Source organism: Perognathus longimembris, chromosome 20 (assembly GCF_023159225.1).
Source record: "Perognathus longimembris pacificus isolate PPM17 chromosome 20, ASM2315922v1, whole genome shotgun sequence".
Lineage (NCBI taxonomy): Eukaryota > Metazoa > Chordata > Mammalia > Rodentia > Heteromyidae > Perognathus > Perognathus longimembris.
The window spans coordinates 16,589,071-16,608,811 of NC_063180.1; the positions used below are offsets into that span (position 1 = coordinate 16,589,071).

General features: G+C 61.7%; 1 protein-coding gene across 1 annotated transcript; it reads left to right on the plus strand.

The window, feature by feature from the left end:
• Positions 1-1,003: 1,003 nt before the first annotated feature.
• On the plus strand, positions 1,004-19,500 carry Kmt2b (lysine methyltransferase 2B). The gene is made up of 37 exons (XM_048369281.1): positions 1,004-1,378; positions 2,508-2,580; positions 2,797-4,814; positions 4,970-5,083; positions 5,176-5,326; positions 5,564-5,840; positions 6,040-6,095; positions 6,341-6,616; positions 6,897-6,991; positions 7,274-7,372; positions 8,117-8,230; positions 8,383-8,529; positions 8,627-8,722; positions 9,051-9,168; positions 9,653-9,766; positions 9,892-10,076; positions 10,165-10,254; positions 10,332-10,436; positions 10,531-10,604; positions 10,945-11,060; positions 11,146-11,237; positions 11,316-11,453; positions 12,042-12,200; positions 12,296-12,416; positions 12,489-12,567; positions 12,681-12,841; positions 13,487-13,714; positions 13,795-15,100; positions 15,182-15,259; positions 15,347-15,456; positions 17,033-17,170; positions 17,252-17,326; positions 17,408-17,585; positions 18,368-18,475; positions 18,581-18,664; positions 18,756-18,885; positions 18,971-19,500. The coding sequence occupies exons 1-37, from the start codon at positions 1,019-1,021 to the stop codon at positions 19,244-19,246; spliced, it is 8,139 nt and encodes a 2,712-aa protein (XP_048225238.1). The 5' UTR covers positions 1,004-1,018; the 3' UTR covers positions 19,247-19,500.
• The last annotated feature ends 241 nt before the right edge of the window (positions 19,501-19,741 follow it).

The window sequence follows — 19,741 nt, forward strand, 5'->3', positions numbered from 1 at the left end:
GACCCTGGTCTTGCAGCGGCCTCTGGTGGTTCGCATCCGCTCACCAGCGGAGCAGCAACGCCCGCCCCGGAGGCTGCCGGCCTCGGCGGTGCCCCGGTCCTGGGGTCCGGGGTCAGTGAGACCGCCCCCCCCCGCATCCCTTCCCCGGCCCGTTCCTCCCCCGGGACACAGCCGCGCTCCACGGGCCGACGCCGACCTCGGCGCGCCCAGCTTCGGGACAGCGATGAGCGCATGCTCCGGGCCGGCTTTCGGGTTCCCGCCCCCTCTTCCCAGCGCACGGGGGAGCCGCCAGATTTTCCCCCGCCGGCGCCTCCCTTCCGCGCGGGGCGTAGTTGAGCGGGCCTCCAAAGTGCGGCCGCCCGAGCAGAGAACGGGGGACCAGCGCGGCGGGCAGCGCCGCTGCCGCCGCCGTCACCGCCGCCGCCCGGCGCGCGCCTCCCGCCCGTCGCCAACTTTTATTTCCCAGCGTCTGCCGGGTTCCCAGGGTCCGGAGCGCGCGCGCGGCACTCCGGGAGTTGTAGTTCCTGGGGGTCGCCGGCTGGGAGCAGAACAATGGGAGGAGTCTGAGGCGAGGACCACACCTCCCGGAGGCAGGCCCCACTGGCTTTCCGGGTCCTGGTCGGAAGGGGGTGGGGGGGAATGTCCCGGACCCCAGTAGTCTGCGCTCGCGCGCTCTAGCGCCCGGCGGAAGGAGCGGGGGCGTCGGGACTACATTTCCCAGAAGGCAGCCCTCCCGCGCCCCGGCCCTCCGGGCGTGCGACGCCGGGCTCAGTGCTCCGCCAGGTGCGGCTCTGAGCGCGACGGCCGGGCCGGCCCCGGACTCCCGCTCCCGTGGTGCCTCGCGCGCGGCCGGCCCAGCCCCCGGCTCCCGCCGGCCCCGCGGCGGCGCTGGTTGTTGTCGTGAGCCGCGGAGCGGCCGGCGAGCCGCCCCGCTTCGCCCCTCCTCCCTCCCCTCCCCCCCGGCCCTGCGCACGGGCCGCCCCTCCCCCCGCCTCCCCGCTCCTCTCACGGTGCCAAGATGGCGGCGGCGGCGGGCGGCGGCAGTTGCCCCGGGCCTGGCTCCGCGCGGGGCCGCTTCCCGGGCCGGCCGCGGGGTTCGGGCGGGGGCGGGGGACGCGGCGGACGCGGCAGCGGGGCCGAGAGAGTGCGGGTAACCCTGCGGCGCGGCGGCGCGGCGGGGCCCGGCGGGGCCGAACCCGGAGAGGACACGGCCCTGCTCCGCTTGCTGGGATTCCGCCGGGGCCTGCGCCGGCTCCGCCGCCTGTGGGCCGGCCCGCGGGTTCAGCGAGGCCGGGGCCGGGGTCGGGGACGCGGCTGGGGTTCGGGCCGAGGCTGCGTGCCGGAGGAGGAGAGCAGCGACGGGGACTCGGACGAGGAGGTGAGGCGGCGGTCGGCGGCGTCCCCCAGCGCCGGGCGGGGCGGAGCCCGAGGGGGGCTTGCGGGGCTCCGGGTCACCTGGAAGGCTGGCGTGGGAAAGTGGGGGGGGGTCGCCAGGGCCCGGACCTCCTCCCCCTCCTCCTGCGGAAAGGAGCCCCGGGGAAGCGGCGTGGAAGGAGACGACCCGCTGCACCCATCCTCGGCTTCTGAGAGGAGACGGCGGAGCCCCTGGCTGCAGCCGGGCAGGCACGCTCGGGCCCCGGGGCAAGTGTGCCTCAAGTGTCCCGAGCCGATCCTTCTCGGAAGCCAAGGCAGGGCGGAGAGGTGGGGCTGGGGCGGCCATGGGGGACTGCGTGCACGACCCGCACTGGTTGACAGCAAGCAGCAGCAGTAGCAGCTGCATGCAGCAGCAGCAGCGTGGCTTTTTTCACCTGTAGGCTGATGTGTGCTTGGGCCTCGTAATCTCTTGACACATCCCCCTGTGCCTCAATTTCTCCTCGGGTCTATGGTAGAATAGTGGTGCTTTCTGGGGTATGCGGGGCTAAAGAGGCACTACCAAAGGCAGAGTCTTGAGACTGACCAATGGGATCTGAGTTCAACTCAGGAGATAATCTCTCAGCCACTGCGGAAAGGCAGGGAGGTGTGGATGTGTTGCTTCAATGTGATAACTTGAAGGTTCAGAGTAGATCCTCGTATGATAAGCTATTGATCCCCCCCACACACACACAACACACACACACACACACACTCACTCTCACACTCCGGTGTTCTCATTCCCATTTTCCTGCAGGAAGGGATGTCCAAAAGGGTGTGAGTTTTTGAGTTGGTCTCTGCCCTCTGCTGTGTTTTCTTTTGGGCTGGGGAGCCACTGCTAGGTTGCCTGGCATATAGAGATAGGAGTTTAGAAAATGCCTTGTGCCGCTCTCCCTGGGGAGAAGGCCCTGGTTTTTTTTGTTTTGTTTTGTTTTAAATCTCCTGACCTTCCAGTGCGCTTGATTCTCTTGTAAATGAGCAGGGGTGCGTTCAAGGGGAAGCTGGGGGATAGTTCCCCCAGACCTGAGTCCCCACTGGAACCAAGGTCTGGGCACTGACTGCTGTTTCTCCCCTCTACCCTTGGTCCCCTAAATCAGGAGTTTCAGGGTTTTCATTCAGATGAAGATGTGGCCCCCAGTTCCCTGCGCTCTGCGCTCCGATCCCAGCGAGGTGAGTGATGGGGGAAACTGGACCTCTAGCTTCACAGGGATGTCGTTCTCGCCCTTTGTGTCAGCGCTCCCCTGTTCGCCTAGTGTCTCCCAGTTACTGAGCGTGACCTGTGTTCAGAGTCCAGGCAAGGCTGGGCTGTGGGGAAAAAAACAGACCCCCTTCTTGGCTCTGCAGGGCCAGCTTGACCCATCTCCCCACACTTATTCTCCTTTTTAGGTCGAGCCCCCCGAGGTCGGGGCCGAAAACATAAGACGACCCCCCTTCCTCCTCCTCGCCTAGCAGATGTGACTCCTATTCCCCCAAAGACCCCTGCTCGGAAGCGAGGTGAGGAGGGCACAGAACGAATGGTGCAGGCACTGACTGAACTTCTCCGGCGGGCCCAGGCACCCCCAGTCCCTCGGAACCGGGCATGTGAACCTTCAACCCCCCGTCGGTCTCGGGGACGACCCCCAGGACGGCCAGCAGGCCCCTGCCGGAAGAAGCAACAAGCAGTAGTGGTAGCAGAAGCGGCTGTGACAATCCCTAAGCCTGAGCCCCCACCTCCTGTGGTTCCAGTAAAACACCGAACTGGCAGCTGGAAGTGCAAGGAGGGACCTGGTCCAGGACCTGGCACTCCCAAGCATGGAGGACAGCCTGGGAGAGGCCGCGGAGGCAGGGGCCGAGGCCGAGGCGGGCTTCCCCTCATGATCAAGTTTGTTTCAAAGGCCAAAAAGGTGAAGATGGGACAGTTGTCCTTGGGACTCGAATCAGGTCAGGGTCAAGGTCAACATGGGGAAAGCTGGCAGGATACACCCCAGAGAAGAGTTAAATCTGGACAGGAAGGGGGTTCTTGTTGGAAGAAGCAGGAGCAGAACCTGGAGGAGGAAGGAGAGAAGAAAAAAGAAGAGGAGAGAGACAAAGAGCTAGGAGAAGAGAAGGAAGAGAGAGCTGTGGTGAAGGAAGAGGTGATGGTGGCCAAGGAAAAGGAAGAGGCAAAGCCACTCTCACCACCCCTGACTCCTCCAGCCCCTGTACCTCCTCTTCCTCCTCCCCCCCTCCCACCCCCCCCAACAACTCAACCTCAGCTTTGCCCTCCTCCCCCCTCTGTCTCCCCCCCTCCCCCACCCTCCCCTTCACTGCCTCCAGCCCCAGAGGAGCCAGAAGAGTCCCCTTCTCCTGTGGTCCCAGCTACCTGCTCCCGGAAGAGGGGCCGCCCTCCTCTAACTCCTAGCCAGAGGGCAGAACGGGAAGCTGCTCGGGCTGTGCCAGAAAGCACCTTTCCTCCCACTCCAAACCCCAGCACCACCACGGGAGGCCCTCCAGAAGACAGTCCCACCATGGCCCCCAAAAGTACCACCTTCCTGAAGAATATACGGCAGTTTATTATGCCCGTGGTGAGTGCCCGCTCCTCCCGCGTCATCAAGACCCCGCGGCGATTTATGGATGAAGACCCTCCCAAGCCCCCAAAGGTGGAGGTCTCCCCTGTTCTGCGACCTCCCATTGCCACCTCCCCAGTTGTGCCCCAAGAACCACCGCCACCACCAGTTCCATCCCCACCACGTGCCCCAACTCCCCCACCCACCCCAGTTCCACTCCCTGAAAAGAGACGATCCATCCTGAGGGAGCCCACATTCCGCTGGACCTCACTCACCCAGGAGACACCGCCTCCCCCGCCCGCCCCTCCCCCGGCCCCATCACCACCCCCTGCTCCTGTCATGCCTTCCCGGAGGCCCCTGCTCCTTCGGGCTCCTCAGTTTACCCCAAGTGAAGCCCATCTGAAGATCTATGAATCGGTGCTTACTCCTCCTCCCCTTGGGGCTCCAGAAGCCCCTGAGCCAGAGCCACCTCCAGCTGACGACTCTCCCGCTGAGCCCGAGCCACGGGCAGTGGGCCGCACCAACCACCTCAGCCTTCCACGATTTGTCCCTGTGGTCACTCCTGTTAAGGTCGAGGTGTCTCCCCATGGGGCTCCCACTCTGAGCAGTGGACAACAGCCCTTCCAAGCTCTGCAGCCCCAGCTTCTGCCCCAGCAGCTGCCTCCACTGCAGCCTCAAGTCCAGCCACAGTTCCAGCTGCAGCCAGCCCCACCATCGCCACAGCACCCAGCAGCACTGGAAAAGGCCCGGGCCACGAGCCTGGGTTCGCCACCCCTGTCTGGGGTGGAGGAGAAAATGTTCAGTCTTCTCAAGAGAGCCAAGGTGCAGCTCTTCAAGATTGACCAGCAGCAGCAGCAGAAGGTGGCGGCCTCAATGCCGGTGAGCATGGCGATGTGGCCAGGCCCCTGGACTGGGTCCTTGTAGCTTCCTCCCAGGGCACTTTGCAGTGCAGTACTTCCTCAGCCCCATTGCCCTATGCTGCTAGTCTGGCCCTACCCTGCCCTGTCCCCTGACTCTGTTTATTCCCCTACCAGCTGAGTCCTGGAGGGCAAATGGAGGAGGCCATGGGGCCTACCAAGCAGGCCCCAGACAGAGGTGGTGTCAGATCTGAAGATGAATCATTGGAAGTTAAGAGAGAGCGAGCATCGGTATGCAGTGAGGAGGGCGTCCTCTGAGGAATACTGGCCATGGGAACGTGGGGAGCAGTCTCCCACACATTCTCCTGGTTTCTCTTCTCCAGGGCCCTGAGTCCCCTGTGCAAGGGCCCCGCATCAAACACGTCTGCCGTCATGCTGCTGTGGCCCTGGGTCAGGCACGGGCCATGGTGCCTGAAGACGTCCCCCGCCTCAGTGCCCTTCCTCTCCGGGACCGGCAGGATCTCGCCACCGAGGGTAGGGGGCTGTGTTGTACGGATTGATGGCTGTCAGGTTTGGAGGGGGGTAAAGAGTCGAGATACCTGGAGTTTGGGGTGGTGGATGGACTGGAGCACCAGCCCTAGGTTTGCAACAAGGCAGGTCACACTCTTGAGGCAGCCAGAACTCGTGGGTGTGAAAAGTGGGGCCTGGGGGAACAGGAAAGAGGCAGGATTTGAGTGGCCGCCTGGCTCCATCTCTCTGCTGCTGCAACAGATACGTCATCAGCGTCGGAGACTGAGAGTGTCCCATCCGGGTCCCAGCCAGGGAAGGTGGAAGCAGCAGGGCCTGGGGGAGACTTGGAGCCTGCAGGGTCTGGGGGCGCCCTGACCCACACACCTCGGCGCCCGCCCTCCCACCATGGCAAGAAGATGAGAATGGCCCGCTGTGGGCACTGTCGGGGCTGTCTGCGTGTGCAGGATTGTGGGTCCTGTGTCAACTGCTTAGACAAACCTAAGTTTGGGGGCCCCAACACCAAGAAGCAGTGCTGTGTGTGAGTAGCTGGGGTGCGGCCTCTGTCTTCCCCCATCCTCCTGGGTTGTCGGCCTCCATCATCCCTAGCCCCTCTGGTAGCCTCTCTTCTCCCACCTCTGCCCCAACAAGAGCAGTGGGATTGGCATCCTTGTGGAGAGCTTCCTCTTTTTCCCAGACCACAGTCCCCTTCCCTGGTGACGTGCTGCTCCCCTCCCCAGATACCGGAAGTGTGACAAGATAGAGGCTCGCAAGATGGAGCGGCTGGCCAAAAAAGGTATCCAGGTTTGAGGAGCATTTCTTCCCAAGGCCTTTGGGAGAGGCGTGGTGCAGCAGAGGACGCTCTACCTTTGCTCCCTGCCCCCCGCCTCTGCAGTTGTGCACTTCTGTCCTTGTCTCCCACAAGTGCTTTCTTATGGCTTCCACCTCCTCTTCTGCCCCACTTCTTTGTGCCTTTCCTCTGTCCCAGCGTCCCGTGTCCGTGGCTGAGTTCAAATCCTACCAAGTCCCCTGTTCCCACAGGCCGGACGATAGTGAAGACGCTGTTGCCCTGGGATTCCGATGAATCTCCTGAGGCCTCCCCTGGTCCTCCAGGCCCACGCCGGGGGGCGGGAGCTGGGGGGCCCCGGGAGGAGGTGGGGCCCACCCCTGGGCCCGAGGAGCAGGACTCCCTCCTACTGCAGCGCAAGTCAGCCCGGCGCTGCGTCAAACAGCGGCCATCCTATGATGTCTTCGAGGACTCAGATGACTCGGAGCCCGGGGCTCCTGCTCCACGGCGCCGGACTCCCAGAGAACATGGTGCGAACCACTACTCAGTGCCTCTAGTTTGCTCTGCTGTGCTAGGGAACCCAGGAACCCAGGGCCTGATGCATTCTAGACAAATGCTTTCCTGGTGAGCTGCACTCTCGGCCTCACAGCTCCGTTAGTCTCGTAATTTAAGAGTGTGGCTGAGGGGAGAGAAGGGGAACTGACGTGCCTGCTTCTCCCTGGGCTGTGTTGGTCAGGGAAAGTTGGGAGTCAACGTTTTGGGGTTGTGGAAGGAGGGATGAGGGACCAAACTCTTCCTGTGTTTGCCTAGAGCTGCCTGTGCCAGAACCTGAGGAGCAGAGCAGGCCCCGCAAACCCACCCTGCAGCCTGTGTTGCAGCTCAAGGCCCGAAGGCGTCTGGACAAGGTCAGCACGGCCCACTCCGAGAACCCCCAGCCCTGTGTGAGGCGTGGCTCCTGCTCTCCAGGAGCTACCTGGCAAGTCAGGGTGATGGGCACACCCGCGTGCCGTGGTGTGTTCACACCAGAGCACAGGCCCAGGGGTGAGGCCCGCCTGTCCTCCTAGCCCAAAGGCAGCGTGGGGTCTGGGCATGGGGCAAGGCCCAGCAGGCTGGGGGAAGGGCAGGCAGGACAGGTTTGCAGAGGGGGCCGCGCTGGCAGCCTCTGAGCTGCCCTCTTCCATCTCTAGGATGCTTTGGTCTCTGGCCCCTATGCCTCTTTTCCCAATGGCTGGACTGGGAAACAGAAGTCCCCTGATGGTGTGCACCGGGTCCGTGTGGATTTTAAGGTATGGTGGGGGGGATGGGGGGGCGCATGCCCGTTGGGAGGAACGTGTTCATGTGCTGAAACAAAGTAGGGCAGAATGTAGTCAAAATTCAATTGGTAGGGCTGGGGATATAGCCTAGTGGCAAGAGTGCCTGCCTCGGATACACGAGGCCCTAGGTTTGATTCCCCAGCACCACATATACAGAAAAAATGGCCAGAAGCGGCGCTGTGGCTCAAGAGGCAGAGTGCTAGCCTTGAGCGGGAAGAAGCCAGGGACAGTGCTCAGGCCCTGAGTCCAAGGCCCAGGACTGGCCAAAAAAAAAAAAAAAAAAAAAAAAAATTCAATTGGTATCCTACAGAATTAAGAAAAAGGAGGGGGTTAGGAATGTGGCTTAGCGGTAGAGTGCTTGCCTAGCATGCATGAAGCCCTGGGTTCAATTCCTCAGTTCCACATAAACAGAAAAAGCCGGAAGTGGTACCGAGGCTCAAGAGGGAGAGTGCTAGCCTTGAGCAAAAGAAGCCAAGGACAGTGCTCAGGCCCTGAGGCTTCTTTCGCTCGAGGCTAACACTCTCCCTCTTGAGCCATGGCACCATTTCCGGCTTTTTCTGTTTATGTGGAACTGAATCAAGCCCAGGGCTTCATACATGCAAAGCAAGTACTCTACCACTAAGTCACATTCTCAGCCTGACAAAACACATATTAAGAAGGCATACACAGAGGTAACTTGTGTTCTGGCTGTTTTCTGGACTTGTCCTTTCTCTGCAGGAGGATTGCGACTTAGAGAATGTGTGGTTGATGGGTGGCCTGAGTGTGCTGACATCTGTGCCTGGGGGGCCTCCAATGGTGTGTTTGCTGTGTGCCAGCAAAGGCCTGCATGAGGTTAGTGTATGGCCCTTTTTCCACAGACCCCCAAATCAGTCTCCATGAGACCCCAACTGGCAGAGCTGGCTGGGCTGCCTCAGCTGGGTGGGATCCCCTGGCCTTCCAGCCTCACACTGTGCCATCATTCCCCCACCCCACTCCACTCCTAGTTGGTGTTCTGCCAAGTCTGCTGTGACCCTTTCCACCCATTCTGCTTGGAGGAGGCTGAGAGGCCCCTTCCCCAGCATCACGACTCTTGGTGCTGCCGCCGCTGCAAATTCTGTCATGTCTGTGGACGAAAAGGTCGAGGATCCAAGGTTCAGGCACTGGGCCAGCCTGGGCACGGGAGGCCTTGGCAGAGGGCTGTCTGTGGGCAGTAGGGTTGCATCGCTGTCTCTCCTCCCTATCCCCCAGCACCTCCTGGAGTGTGAGCGCTGCCGCCATGCCTACCACCCAGCCTGCCTAGGGCCCAGCTACCCTACACGGGCCACGCGAAGACGCCGCCACTGGGTGAGAGTGGAGCCTCGGCTGGTTGGTGTTGGGATTATTGTTCCTCACCCCCATTCCCAGGGCTTGCTCAAAACCAGAGCGCTCAGCAAGGGAGGGCTGGGAGTGCTTTGTGAATGTGATGAACATCTACCTCAAACTTTCACCTAGGCAAGATTTAGAGTCAAGCTTGTGAATTCCACAATACCAGGCCCTGGTCTGAAGATCCCGCTTTGCCCTCTTGTCCTCCTCCTCTTGCTCTCTTGTGCATGTTTCTCCCTTCCCCCGAGTCCTTCCTCATTTGTTTCTCTGCACCCTTTCCAGCCCACCTAATATTGCTATGTTCCCCTAGATCTGTTCTGCATGTGTGCGCTGTAAGAGCTGTGGGGCGACTCCGGGCAAGAACTGGGACGTGGAGTGGTCTGGGGATTACAGCCTCTGCCCCAGGTGTACCCAGCTGTACGAGAAAGGTGGGACGGCACTGGGGGTGCAGGGCCATGCTCCTGACTGTAGAGCCCTATTGAGCGTCTGTGTGTACATGCTGCGTGTGTGCACGCATGTGTGTACATGCCTGGGGGCAGTGCAGTACTGGGGTTTGAATTCAGCCTTGTTCTTGCACTCCACCTGTGCCATGTTTCCATTCTTGTCTAGTGTATAGTAACCAGGGGACACAGAGTCTCAGAAAGGCATTTGGGGTGCAGGCCTGGAAGCCAGCTGGTTGGTTTCTGAGGCCCTTTCTAGAACCTTAAGTCTGTCCTGGGTGTACCTCGTTTGTTCAGGCAGTGCACGTGGCAAAGGCCCTGTGCATGACCCAGGGCACTGGATTTGTCCTCATCCAGCTTTCTGGAACTGGGAGGACATGAAACCAAGGACATGATGGAGGAACCTTCAAGGTGTGCTTGACCCTTGAATGGAGACAGGAGGGGGTTGTTGACTCTCCACCTCTTCCTCCAGGAAACTTCTGCCCAATTTGCACCCGTTGTTACGAAGACAACGACTACGAGAGCAAGATGATGCAGTGTGCGCAGTGCGACCACTGGGTGCACGCCAAGTGTGAGGGGCTCTCAGGTACAAGCTGGCCTTGGCCTGCTGGGGGCTGCCCTGGCCCTGGAGAGTGCATAGGCCCAACACCCCAGGGATCTGCCTGCCTGGGGCGTTCTCTCACACCCCCACCTTCTTGCCACCTGTTGCAGATGAAGACTACGAGATCCTCTCGGGGCTGCCGGACTCCGTGCTGTACACGTGTGGGCCGTGTGCAGGGGCCACACAGCCCCGATGGCGGGAGGCCCTGAGCGGGGCCCTCCAGGGTGGCCTGCGCCAGGTGCTCCAGGGCCTGCTCAGCTCCAAGGTGGCCGTCCCACTGCTGCTGTGTACCCAGGTCTGGGGGCTCCAGGGACAGGCAGCTGGGGTGGTGCCAGGCCTGCCCTGCGCCTGGCGTGGCCTGTGCTGACTGTCCTTGTTTACAGTGTGGGCAAGATGGGAAGCGGCTGCACCCAGGAGCCTGCAGCTTGCAAGCTGTAGGTCAGCGCTTCGAAGAAGGCCATTACACGTCCGTGGTGAGTGGACCTGGGTGCAGGCGGGGATGGTGGGGAGGCGAGCGGGCTGGATCGGGTGCTGACAAAGCCTCTTACAGCACAGCTTCATGGAGGACATGGTGGGTGTCCTGACGAGGCGCGCAGAGGAAGGCGAGGCCACTGAGCGCCGGGCTGGGGCTCAGGTGAAGGGGCTCTTGCTAAAGGTGAGCTCAGCAGGAGTCCTGGTGGGCAGAGAGGCTCATTCACACACTTGACACGCAAGGGACACCAGTTCTTCTCATCTTCTTAACTCCCCAGCTGCTAGAGTCTGCGTTCGGCTGGTTCGACGCCCACGACCCCAAGTACTGGCGACGGAGTACCCGGCTGCCCAAGTGAGCAGGGCTGAGGAGCAGGCGGGGTGAGGCTGGGCTGGGAGACCAGAGAGGAGGTGTGGGGGAGTAGCTGGTGAGGCTGTGGGGCCAGAGCTTACTCACTTTACTAGTGCCAGGAGCTTGTAGACCGAGCGGGAGCTGCTCTCTGCTGAAGGAGCTCATGTTTGGGTGGCGGGGCAGGCAACAGTGACCCCCATGGTCAGGGCAGAGGTGGCCGAGCCCAGGCATTGCTGCATGTTACGTGAGCTGAAGGAGGGTTCTGGGCAGGGAGTAGAGTAGGTCCTGTGTGGACTGGTTGAGACGGGGCTGGGGGCAGGCGCTAACTCTGCGCTGTCCACAGCGGAGTCCTCCCCAACGCGGTCTTACCCCCATCCCTGGATCACGTCTATGCTCAGTGGAGACAGCAGGAACTGGAGACCCCAGAATCAGGGCAGCCTCCAGGGGATCCCTCAGCAGGTACTGGGAAGTGGGTGTTGGAAGCTAGCTCCTGAGTCAGTAGGCCAGATGCTCAGTGGTGATTCTTCCCTCCCCCCCTTTCCAGCTGTGCAGGGCAAGGATGCAGCTGCATTCTCACACCTGGAGGACCCTCGGCAGTGTGCACTCTGCCTCAAATACGGGGACGCCGACTCCAAAGTGAGTGCTGCCCTGGGGAGCCGCCCCCCCTTCCCTGATCTCCCCACCCACATTGTGCCACTCCTCTGCTGCCACCAGGAGGCGGGACGGCTCCTCTACATCGGGCAAAACGAGTGGACACATGTGAACTGTGCCATTTGGTCAGCTGAAGTGTTTGAGGAGAACGACGGGTCCCTCAAGAACGTGCACGCCGCTGTGGCTCGGGGGCGGCAGATGGTGAGCACCAGGCCAGACAGCAGCGTTTCCCCTCTGCCCTCTGACCATAGCCTGGGCCTCCAGCCCAAGGGCCTGAGGGAGACTCCCTCTGGTTGACAGCCTGTGCTAGAACTACCCTGCCACTAGTCCTCCCACAGGCATGGTCCACATTCCAGTTCTTCTCACTGTGGGGCCTGACGGCACCCCAAGCTCTGACAAGACCACGGGGCAGCTGTGGGGACAGTGGGACAGAGCGCGGTGTGGGTGGGGGCAGTACACTCAGGACGCTCTCTAGCTCCCCCACTTTTTTTTTTTTGCCAGTCCTGGGGCTTGAACTCAGGGCCTGAGCACTGTCCCTGGCTTCTTCCCGCTCAAGGCTAGCACTCTGCCACTTGAGCCACAGCGCCACTTCTGGCCATTTTCTGTATATGTGGTGCTGGGGAATCGAACCCAGGGCCTCATGTATACGAGGCAGGCACTCTTGCCACTAGGCCATATCCCCAGCCCTAGCTCCCCCACACAGCCCTTGAAGCTGGGGCAGCAGTGATGCCCAGAGCCAGGCTGTGGCCTAGGCCTGGCTCCCCCCATCAGCAGCCCTTTTTCCCTCAGCGCTGCGAGCTGTGCCTGAAGCCTGGGGCCACAGTGGGCTGCTGCCTGTCCTCCTGCCTCAGCAACTTCCACTTCATGTGTGCCCGGGCCAGCTACTGCATCTTCCAGGATGACAAGAAGGTCTTCTGCCAGAAGCACACTGACCTCCTGGACGGCAAGGTGCGCCAGGCCCCGGGAGATGGCCGGCCCAACACTCAGGCAGTGTCCGGGGTTGTTCGTCTTCTCTTACGGCCTTGCCCCCACTTGCTTCCCAGGAGATCGTGACCCCTGATGGGTTTGATGTTCTCCGCCGTGTCTACGTGGACTTCGAGGGCATCAACTTCAAACGCAAGTTCTTGACGGGGCTTGAACCTGATGCCATCAACGTGCTCATTGGTAAGCTGCTTGTCCACCCCCTCTCTTGACCCCCACTGGCCCGCCTTGCCTCACCTCTCCTTTGCCCCTCAGGCTCCATCCGGATTGACTCCCTTGGCACACTGTCTGACCTCTCGGACTGTGAGGGTCGGCTCTTCCCCATCGGCTACCAGTGAGGCGGGGCACTGCGGGGGAGGGGAGGGTCTCTAGGACCCCATCTCAGTCCTAGGTGCCCCCCCCCCCCCCCCCGCTCCTAACCCTCGTGGTTCCATGTGTGCTCACCAGGTGCTCCCGCCTCTACTGGAGCACAGTGGACGCTCGGAGGCGCTGCTGGTACCGGTGCCGGATTCTGGAGTACCGCCCGTGGGGGCCTCGGGAGGAGCCAGTCCACCTAGAGGCAGCCGAGGAGAACCAGACCATTGTGCACAGCCCCGCTCCTTCCCCAGGTATGCTCCGGAGCCCCTCCAGGAACAGCCGGCTTTGTTTGAAGGGCGGTGACATAGAATTTGCAGTCTGTGCCAGGGTGTGCCATAGCTGCGCTTGGCATTTTACAGGAAGGGAAAGAGTACCAGGTGGCCAGCCTGAGGCAGTGGGTAGCAGCACTTGTTGCTCCCTGACTTGGGCTTTGAGTTGGATGCATGCTCCCTGCCCTGAACCTGGGGGGGCAGCTGTGTTCCAGACACACAGGCAGTGAGGTGGATCTAGGCATGGGACCGCATGGGGCCCAGGGTGGGCTTGGGGACTACGAAAGGGCAGGTGTCACAGATCACACAGGACAGCTAAGGGGCTGGGGGGCTGCTTCTGGGTTGGCTAGGAGCAAGGGTGCTGAGGGGGCTCCGGGCAGGGCTCCAGCACCAGGCCTGCTGGGGCCCTCATCACAGGGATATGGGGGGGCAGGTGAGGGAAGTAGGAGGACTGGCCAAGCTGCAGGGCAGGCGGGGAGACCCAGGGACCAGGGACCAGAGGATGCGGGGGTGAGCGTGGAGGTGAATGTGGCCCTGACCCAAGGAGGTCTGTGGAGGAATTCAGGTGACTTCAGGAGGCCCTGGGGGGAGTGCCCCGCCCCCTGGTGTAACCCTGTGCCTCCCCAGAGCCCACAGATCATGAGGACTCACCACCAGATGCAGATGCCCTCACCCCTGGAGCCACCCAGCACCCCTCACCTGTCCTGAATCTGGAGCCCCCCCTGCGGCTGGATGCAAGCAGCGTCCCTCCTCCAGCCCCCCGCTCCTTCTCAGGGGCTAGAATCAAAGTGCCCAACTATTCCCCTTCGCGGAGGCCCCTGGGGGGCATCTCCTTCGGCCCGCTGCCATCCCCCGGTGAGCCCAGGGGTGCATCCTTCCCGGGAGGGGGCGGGGGGGGGCAGGAGCTGCTGCCTGACGCTGCCATTTTCCCACAGGAAGCCCCTCTCTGACCCATCACATCCCCACAGTGGGAGACCTCGACTTCCCTGCTCCCCCCAGGCGCGCTCGGCGGCCCAGCCCCCTGGCCCCCAGGCTCCCTCCATCCTGGCGAGCCTCCCCTCCTCTGCGAGCCTCCCCTCCGCTCAGGGTGCCCACTCCTACCTCAGTCGTTTCGGCTCTCTCACCTACCTCAGGGGAGCTGGCTCCCCCCGGCCTGTCCCCATCTCCTCTGCCTCCCTCTGAAGACCTGGGCCCGGACTTTGAGGACATGGAAGTGGTGTCAGGACTTAGTGCTGCCGACCTGGACTTTGCTGCCAGCCTGCTGGGGACCGAGCCCTTCCAGGAGGAGATCGTGGCTGCGGGGGCTGTAGGTGGCAGTCATGGGGGTCCTGGGGACAGCTCAGAGGAAGAGGCCAGCCCCACTCCCCGCTACATCCACTTCCCTGTGACTGTGGTGTCCAGCCCCGCCCTTGCCCCCGCCCCACTCCCTGGAACTCCCCGAATTGAGCAGCTGGACGGAGTGGACGATGGCACGGACAGTGAGGCCGAGGCGGTCCAGCAGCCCCGGGGTCAGGGCACGCCGCCTCCAGGGCCCGGAGTGGGCAGAGCTGGCGCCCTGGGCACTGCGGGAGACAGAGCCCGGCCTCCTGAGGACCTGCCTTCAGAAATCGTGGATTTTGTATTGAAGAACCTGGGGGGACCCGGGGAGGGAGCTGCTGGTCCTAGAGAAGAGTCACTTCCTCCAGCACCTCCTCTAGCCAACGGCAGCCAGCCCTCCCAAGGCCTGCCCCCCAGCCCGGCTGACCCTACCCGGACGTTCGCCTGGCTACCAGGGGCCCCTGGAGTGCGGGTGTTGAGCCTAGGCCCCGCTCCTGAGCCCCCGAAACCTGCCACCTCCAAAATCATTCTTGTCAACAAGCTAGGGCAAGTGTTTGTGAAGATGGCTGGGGAGGGTGAGCCCGTGCCCCCCCCAGTAAAGCAGCCCCCTCTGCCCCCCATCATCCCCCCTGCTCCCCCCACCTCCTGGACTCTGCCCACGGGGCCCCTGCTCAGTGTGCTGCCAGTGGTGGGTGTGGGGGTGGTGCGCCCTGCACCACCACCACCCCCGCCCCCAGCCCCGCTCACGCTGGTGTTTAGCAGTGGGCCCCCTAGCCCGCCACGCCAGGCCATCCGTGTTAAAAGGGTATCCACCTTCTCCGGCCGCTCCCCATCTGCGCCTCCCCCCAAGAAGACCCCCCGGATAGATGAAGAGGGGGAGTCTTTGGACGGTGCCCCCCAAGTTCCAGGGCTTGGGAGCAGTGGGTAAGCAAGTGGGCCGAGGCGGAGGGGTGGGGGAGGGCAGTGTGCACATAGCCGCTCACCTGGGTCCTGCACCCCTTTCAGGTTCAGCCGAGTGAGGATGAAGACGCCCACAGTGCGTGGGGTGCTCGACCTGGACCATTCTGGGGAGGAGAGTCCAGGGTAAGTGGCCAGGCGCCCCCACTCCTTGCACGTCCTGGGGGGGGGGAACCCCTGTCCCTCTGCCGCCTCACAGGTCCCTCCTCACAGGTCCCTCCAGGAACGCTCCCCTTTGCTGCCACTGCCAGATGGGGGCCCACCACAGGCCCCAGAGGCCCCCTCAGACCTGCTGCTAGAGTCCCAATGGCACCACTACTCAGGTAGGCCCACCTCCCTGCCTCACAATTTTCTGCACTTAGTCATACCCCCAAACCACACAGATCCGAGGCCCATCCGAGAGACTGGGCACTAGTCACTGAGCTGCCTTGTGACAGGCAAAGCCATGGAGATGATATCCAGGTCCTGCTCAAGCGCCAGGGCCCAGGGGCTTCAGACCTGGCTTGCAGGGTCAGCGCTTACCCAGGGGTGGGGCAGATGAAGAGATCAGAAGAGGGGCACCCCCAGAGGCTGATGGCAGGGGTGGTCCGCTGCCCCAGCAGGTTCCAGGCCTGTGGGGTCTAGAGTGGAGGAAGATACTGAGAGCAGAGTTGGCACTCGTGGTGTGGGGTAGCATGGGCTGTGGTCACTGGGGCAGCTCCAGGCAGTGGAGCGGCAGCGGGGGAGGGGAGAAGTAGGTTGGCCTGGCAGGCTGGGGTGCAATCCTGCCCTGGTGTTTGGATGTTTCCCAATACATGGAGCCGAGCCGGGACTGGAGAAGCAGACTCCTCTGTGCGGGTTAGAGACAGTGTGGAGGGGTGGCAGTGACCCTGCGGACCCAGGCATCCCTAGTGCAGCCCACAGTGAGGGCTACCCAGAGATATGTGCTGAAAGTGGGGTCTTGCTTCTAAGTCCTGTTCCCTCCCATCTCCCATGTCCTGTGGTCAGCTCCCCCAACCCGCCCGTATCCAGTAAACTATCAAGCCCATTTTCCCTTGTGGAGATGGCACGATCCCACCCCTGTCCTTCCTCCCCTGGCAGGTTCTCGCTGTCCCCGGGTCCCAGGGCCTTGGCCTTCACTGGTTTCTCCCTCTTCCTTGCTCCTGGCTTCATTCCTCTAAACCTTGACTCCAGCCCTAAGCAGTCCCTTGACTTGTGGCTCCTGGTTCTGCTGCCTCCACCAGCAGGTCGCCTTCAGCATGTCCCTGCCTAAGGCCTTGACCTTCACCCCCAAACTTGTTACTCCCTCACACTGGCTTTACAGTGGTAGTTGTTCCCTTCCCTGGTATGAGTTTGTCCTTGATCAGTCCTGCCACACCCACACCTCCAGCAGCCAATTCTGGCTGTGCTGTCTAAACCCTAGCGCCCCCCCCCCCCAGCTGGGCGTGGCGGGTGCTTATAGCTCCCCTGGAGGTAGGGGCAGGCAGGTTGAGGTCAGCCCATCTCTGAGCTCCTTCCCTAACGTACCGCGTCTAGTGTTCTCAGTCCGTTTGTGTGTGCCTCTATATCTGTAGTACTTACAGGAATGTACCACATATAACTCTGGGGATTGTGTCAGTGGTAGGGGGCTTGCCTGGCACGTGAAGGACCACAGGTTCAGACTCCAGCACTAACGAGGAATTTCACTGCATTCACAAAATCACGTGGACAAGGGCTGTAGTCTGTAAGGAAGGCGAGCAGCAGGCAGGTGGGGTTGGGGTAGACTGGGCTTGAGAGAGCATCAGTGGGTGTCAGCTGCAGCGACCCGGCCCTGTGTGCTGCCTGGGTGAGTGAAACTGCTCTGTGGCTGAGAGGCCAAGGCAGGAAAGGAGCTGGGGTTTCTGAAGGCAATCTGCCTACTCTTCCTGATGCTTGGGACAGGTGAGGCCTCCAGCTCAGAGGAAGAGCCTCTGTCCCCGGAGGACAAGGAGAATCTGGCTCCCAAGCGCGCTGGCCCGCACCTGCGCTTCCAGATCAGCAGTGAGGACGGCTTCAGTGTGGAGGCCGAGAGCTTAGAGGGTAGGTGGGGGGGGGGGGCTGAGAGGGGAAGCGTCCCTTTTACCTTGGGCTGACCCTGCTCTGGTTGCACCCTCACCCCAGGGGCCTGGAGAGCTCTGATTGAGAAAGTGCAGGAGGCCCGAGGGCATGCGCGGCTCCGCCATCTTTCCTTTAGTGGTAAGCAGGCTTCCCCTGTGCCTGGGTGATCCCCCAGGGCTAGGCGGGTTCTCCACCCTCCCTGTGTCCTCCACTTTTCAGGGATGAGTGGGGCCAGGCTTCTGGGCATCCACCATGATGCTGTCATCTTCCTGGCGGAGCAGCTGCCTGGGGCTCAGCGCTGCCAGCACTACAAGTTCCGCTACCACCAGCAGGGAGAGGGCCAGGAGGAGCCGCCCCTAAACCCCCACGGGGCTGCCCGCGCTGAAGTCTATCTCCGGTGAGAGGTCGGGGAACCAACCCTGTGGGAATGAAATCTAGACAGAAGCCAGGTGACAGTGGCTCATGCCTGTTGTCCCTAGGTATCAGGAGGCTGAGATCTGAGCATCACGGTTCAAAGCCAGCCCAGGCAGGAAAGTCCATGAGACTCTTATCTCCAATGAACCACCAGAAAACCAGAAGTGGCACTGTGGCTCAAACTGGTAGTGTGCTAGCTTTGAGCAAAAAGAGCTCGGAGACCATGCCCAGGCCCTGAGTTCAAGGCCCACAGCTAACAAAAAATAAGCAAAGCAAGCTAAGTGGTAGTGCTTGAGGCCCTGAGTTTAAGCCCCAGGACTGGTACCAAAAAAAAAACAAACAAAAAAAACTAGGCCAGGCAGCTCTCTCGCCTGTAATCCTCGCCACTTGAGGCTGAGGTCAGAGGATTGGGGTTTGAAGCCAGCCCAGACAGGCAAGTCCAGGAAATTCTTATCGCCATTTAATCACAGGAAAGTCACAAACTGGTAGAGTGCTAGAGTTAAGAGTGATAGAGTTAGATGGTAGATAGAGTTAAATGGTAAATAAGAGTGTGAGCCTTGAGCAGGAAGAGCTCAAGGACAGTGCCAGGACCCCCCCAAAGAAAACCTAGACAGAAAATAGGCAAGTCATTCCTAGAGGCACAGTGGAAAGAGGTGCCCCACCTACCCCCCTCAGCCAGGTCTTTGTAGCAGGTGGGGCCTGGGGCAGAATGGGCAGGCAGCGGCTCCCTGGAGGACAAGCTGAGACCTTCCCTCCCTCCCGCAGGAAGTGCACTTTCGACATGTTCAACTTCCTGGCCTCTCAGCACCGGGTGCTCCCCGAGGGGGCCACCTGTGATGAGGAAGAGGATGAGGTGCAGCTCAGGTCCACCAGGTGTGTGGAGGGCAAGCCGGGGCCAGAGGGCGCTCAGGTGGGTGGACAGGGGTGCGAGGGCACTCATCCCTTGAGACCAGCTGTGACACTGCCATTTGCCGCCAGACGTGCCACCAGCCTGGAGTTGCCCATGGCCATGCGCTTTCGCCACCTCAAGAAGACGTCCAAAGAGGCTGTGGGGGTGTACCGGTGAGTGGGCTCGGCTGGTGGACAGCACCCTGTGGAGGGCTTGCCCGGTGGCACCTTGCCTCCTGAGCACCCCTTGCCCCCCATTCTGCAGGTCAGCCATCCATGGACGAGGCCTGTTCTGCAAGCGCAACATCGACGCAGGCGAGATGGTCATCGAGTATTCCGGCATCGTCATCCGCTCCGTGCTGACGGACAAGCGGGAGAAGTTCTACGATGGCAAGGTGGGCACTCCGGCCAGTGGGGGTGCGAGGGGAGTGGCAGGCAGGTCTGCAGAGACAGCACCTCATGCCCATGCCTGTCCCCTAGGGTATTGGGTGCTACATGTTCCGCATGGACGACTTCGATGTGGTGGATGCCACGATGCATGGCAATGCTGCCCGCTTCATAAACCACTCCTGTGAGCCCAACTGCTTCTCGCGCGTCATCCACGTGGAGGGCCAGAAGCACATTGTCATCTTCGCCCTGCGCCGCATCCTGCGTGGGGAGGAGCTCACATATGACTACAAGTTCCCCATCGAGGACGCCAGCAACAAGCTGCCCTGCAACTGCGGGGCCAAGCGCTGCCGCCGCTTCCTCAACTGACAAGCTCGCCACGGCTCCTGTCCTCCCAGAGTGCCTCGCTCCTCCCTCCTGCTCAGGGCGGAGTGGGGCGTCCGGCCAGGCCCTGCCTCCACCCCGCCAGGCTACCCAGCCACTGCCCCCTTCCCGCCCTGGGGACCCAGGATGTAGATACTGTACAAAGGTTTCTAAATCCCTTCTTTTCTATGCACTTTTTTATTTAAGAGGGGGGGCTTCCAGGTGGGAACCCCCCACAATAAAGTCTGTCAATGTTTGGAGAGGTGATCGTCTTCCCTTGTGTGTGAACTCCCCCTTCCTGCCCCACACGCATCCTGAGGAAGTCCATTGGCCTCAAAGTTGAGGTGGGCAGGCAGATCCAGCCCCAGCCTCTCTGTGTAGACCATTGTGCACACTGGGCACTCCCTTCTGGGAAGGGGGCTGGTCTCCTTGGCCCCATTAGCATGGTGCTTCCCTCTAGTGTGGTTGAATAGTAGGCCTGGCATGCCCCAACACCCAGAA

Excerpts from the sequence above, each read along its gene's own strand:
- Kmt2b (XM_048369281.1), top strand. The coding sequence starts at position 1,019 with ATGGCGGCGGCGGCGGGCGGCGGCAGTTGCCCCGGGCCTGGCTCCGCG. Across the intron at positions 6,096-6,340 it reads GGAGCGGCTGGCCAAAAAAG|GCCGGACGATAGTGAAGACG; the intron begins GTATCCAGGTTT and ends CTGTTCCCACAG. Across the intron at positions 17,327-17,407 it reads CCGCCATCTTTCCTTTAGTG|GGATGAGTGGGGCCAGGCTT; the intron begins GTAAGCAGGCTT and ends TCCACTTTTCAG.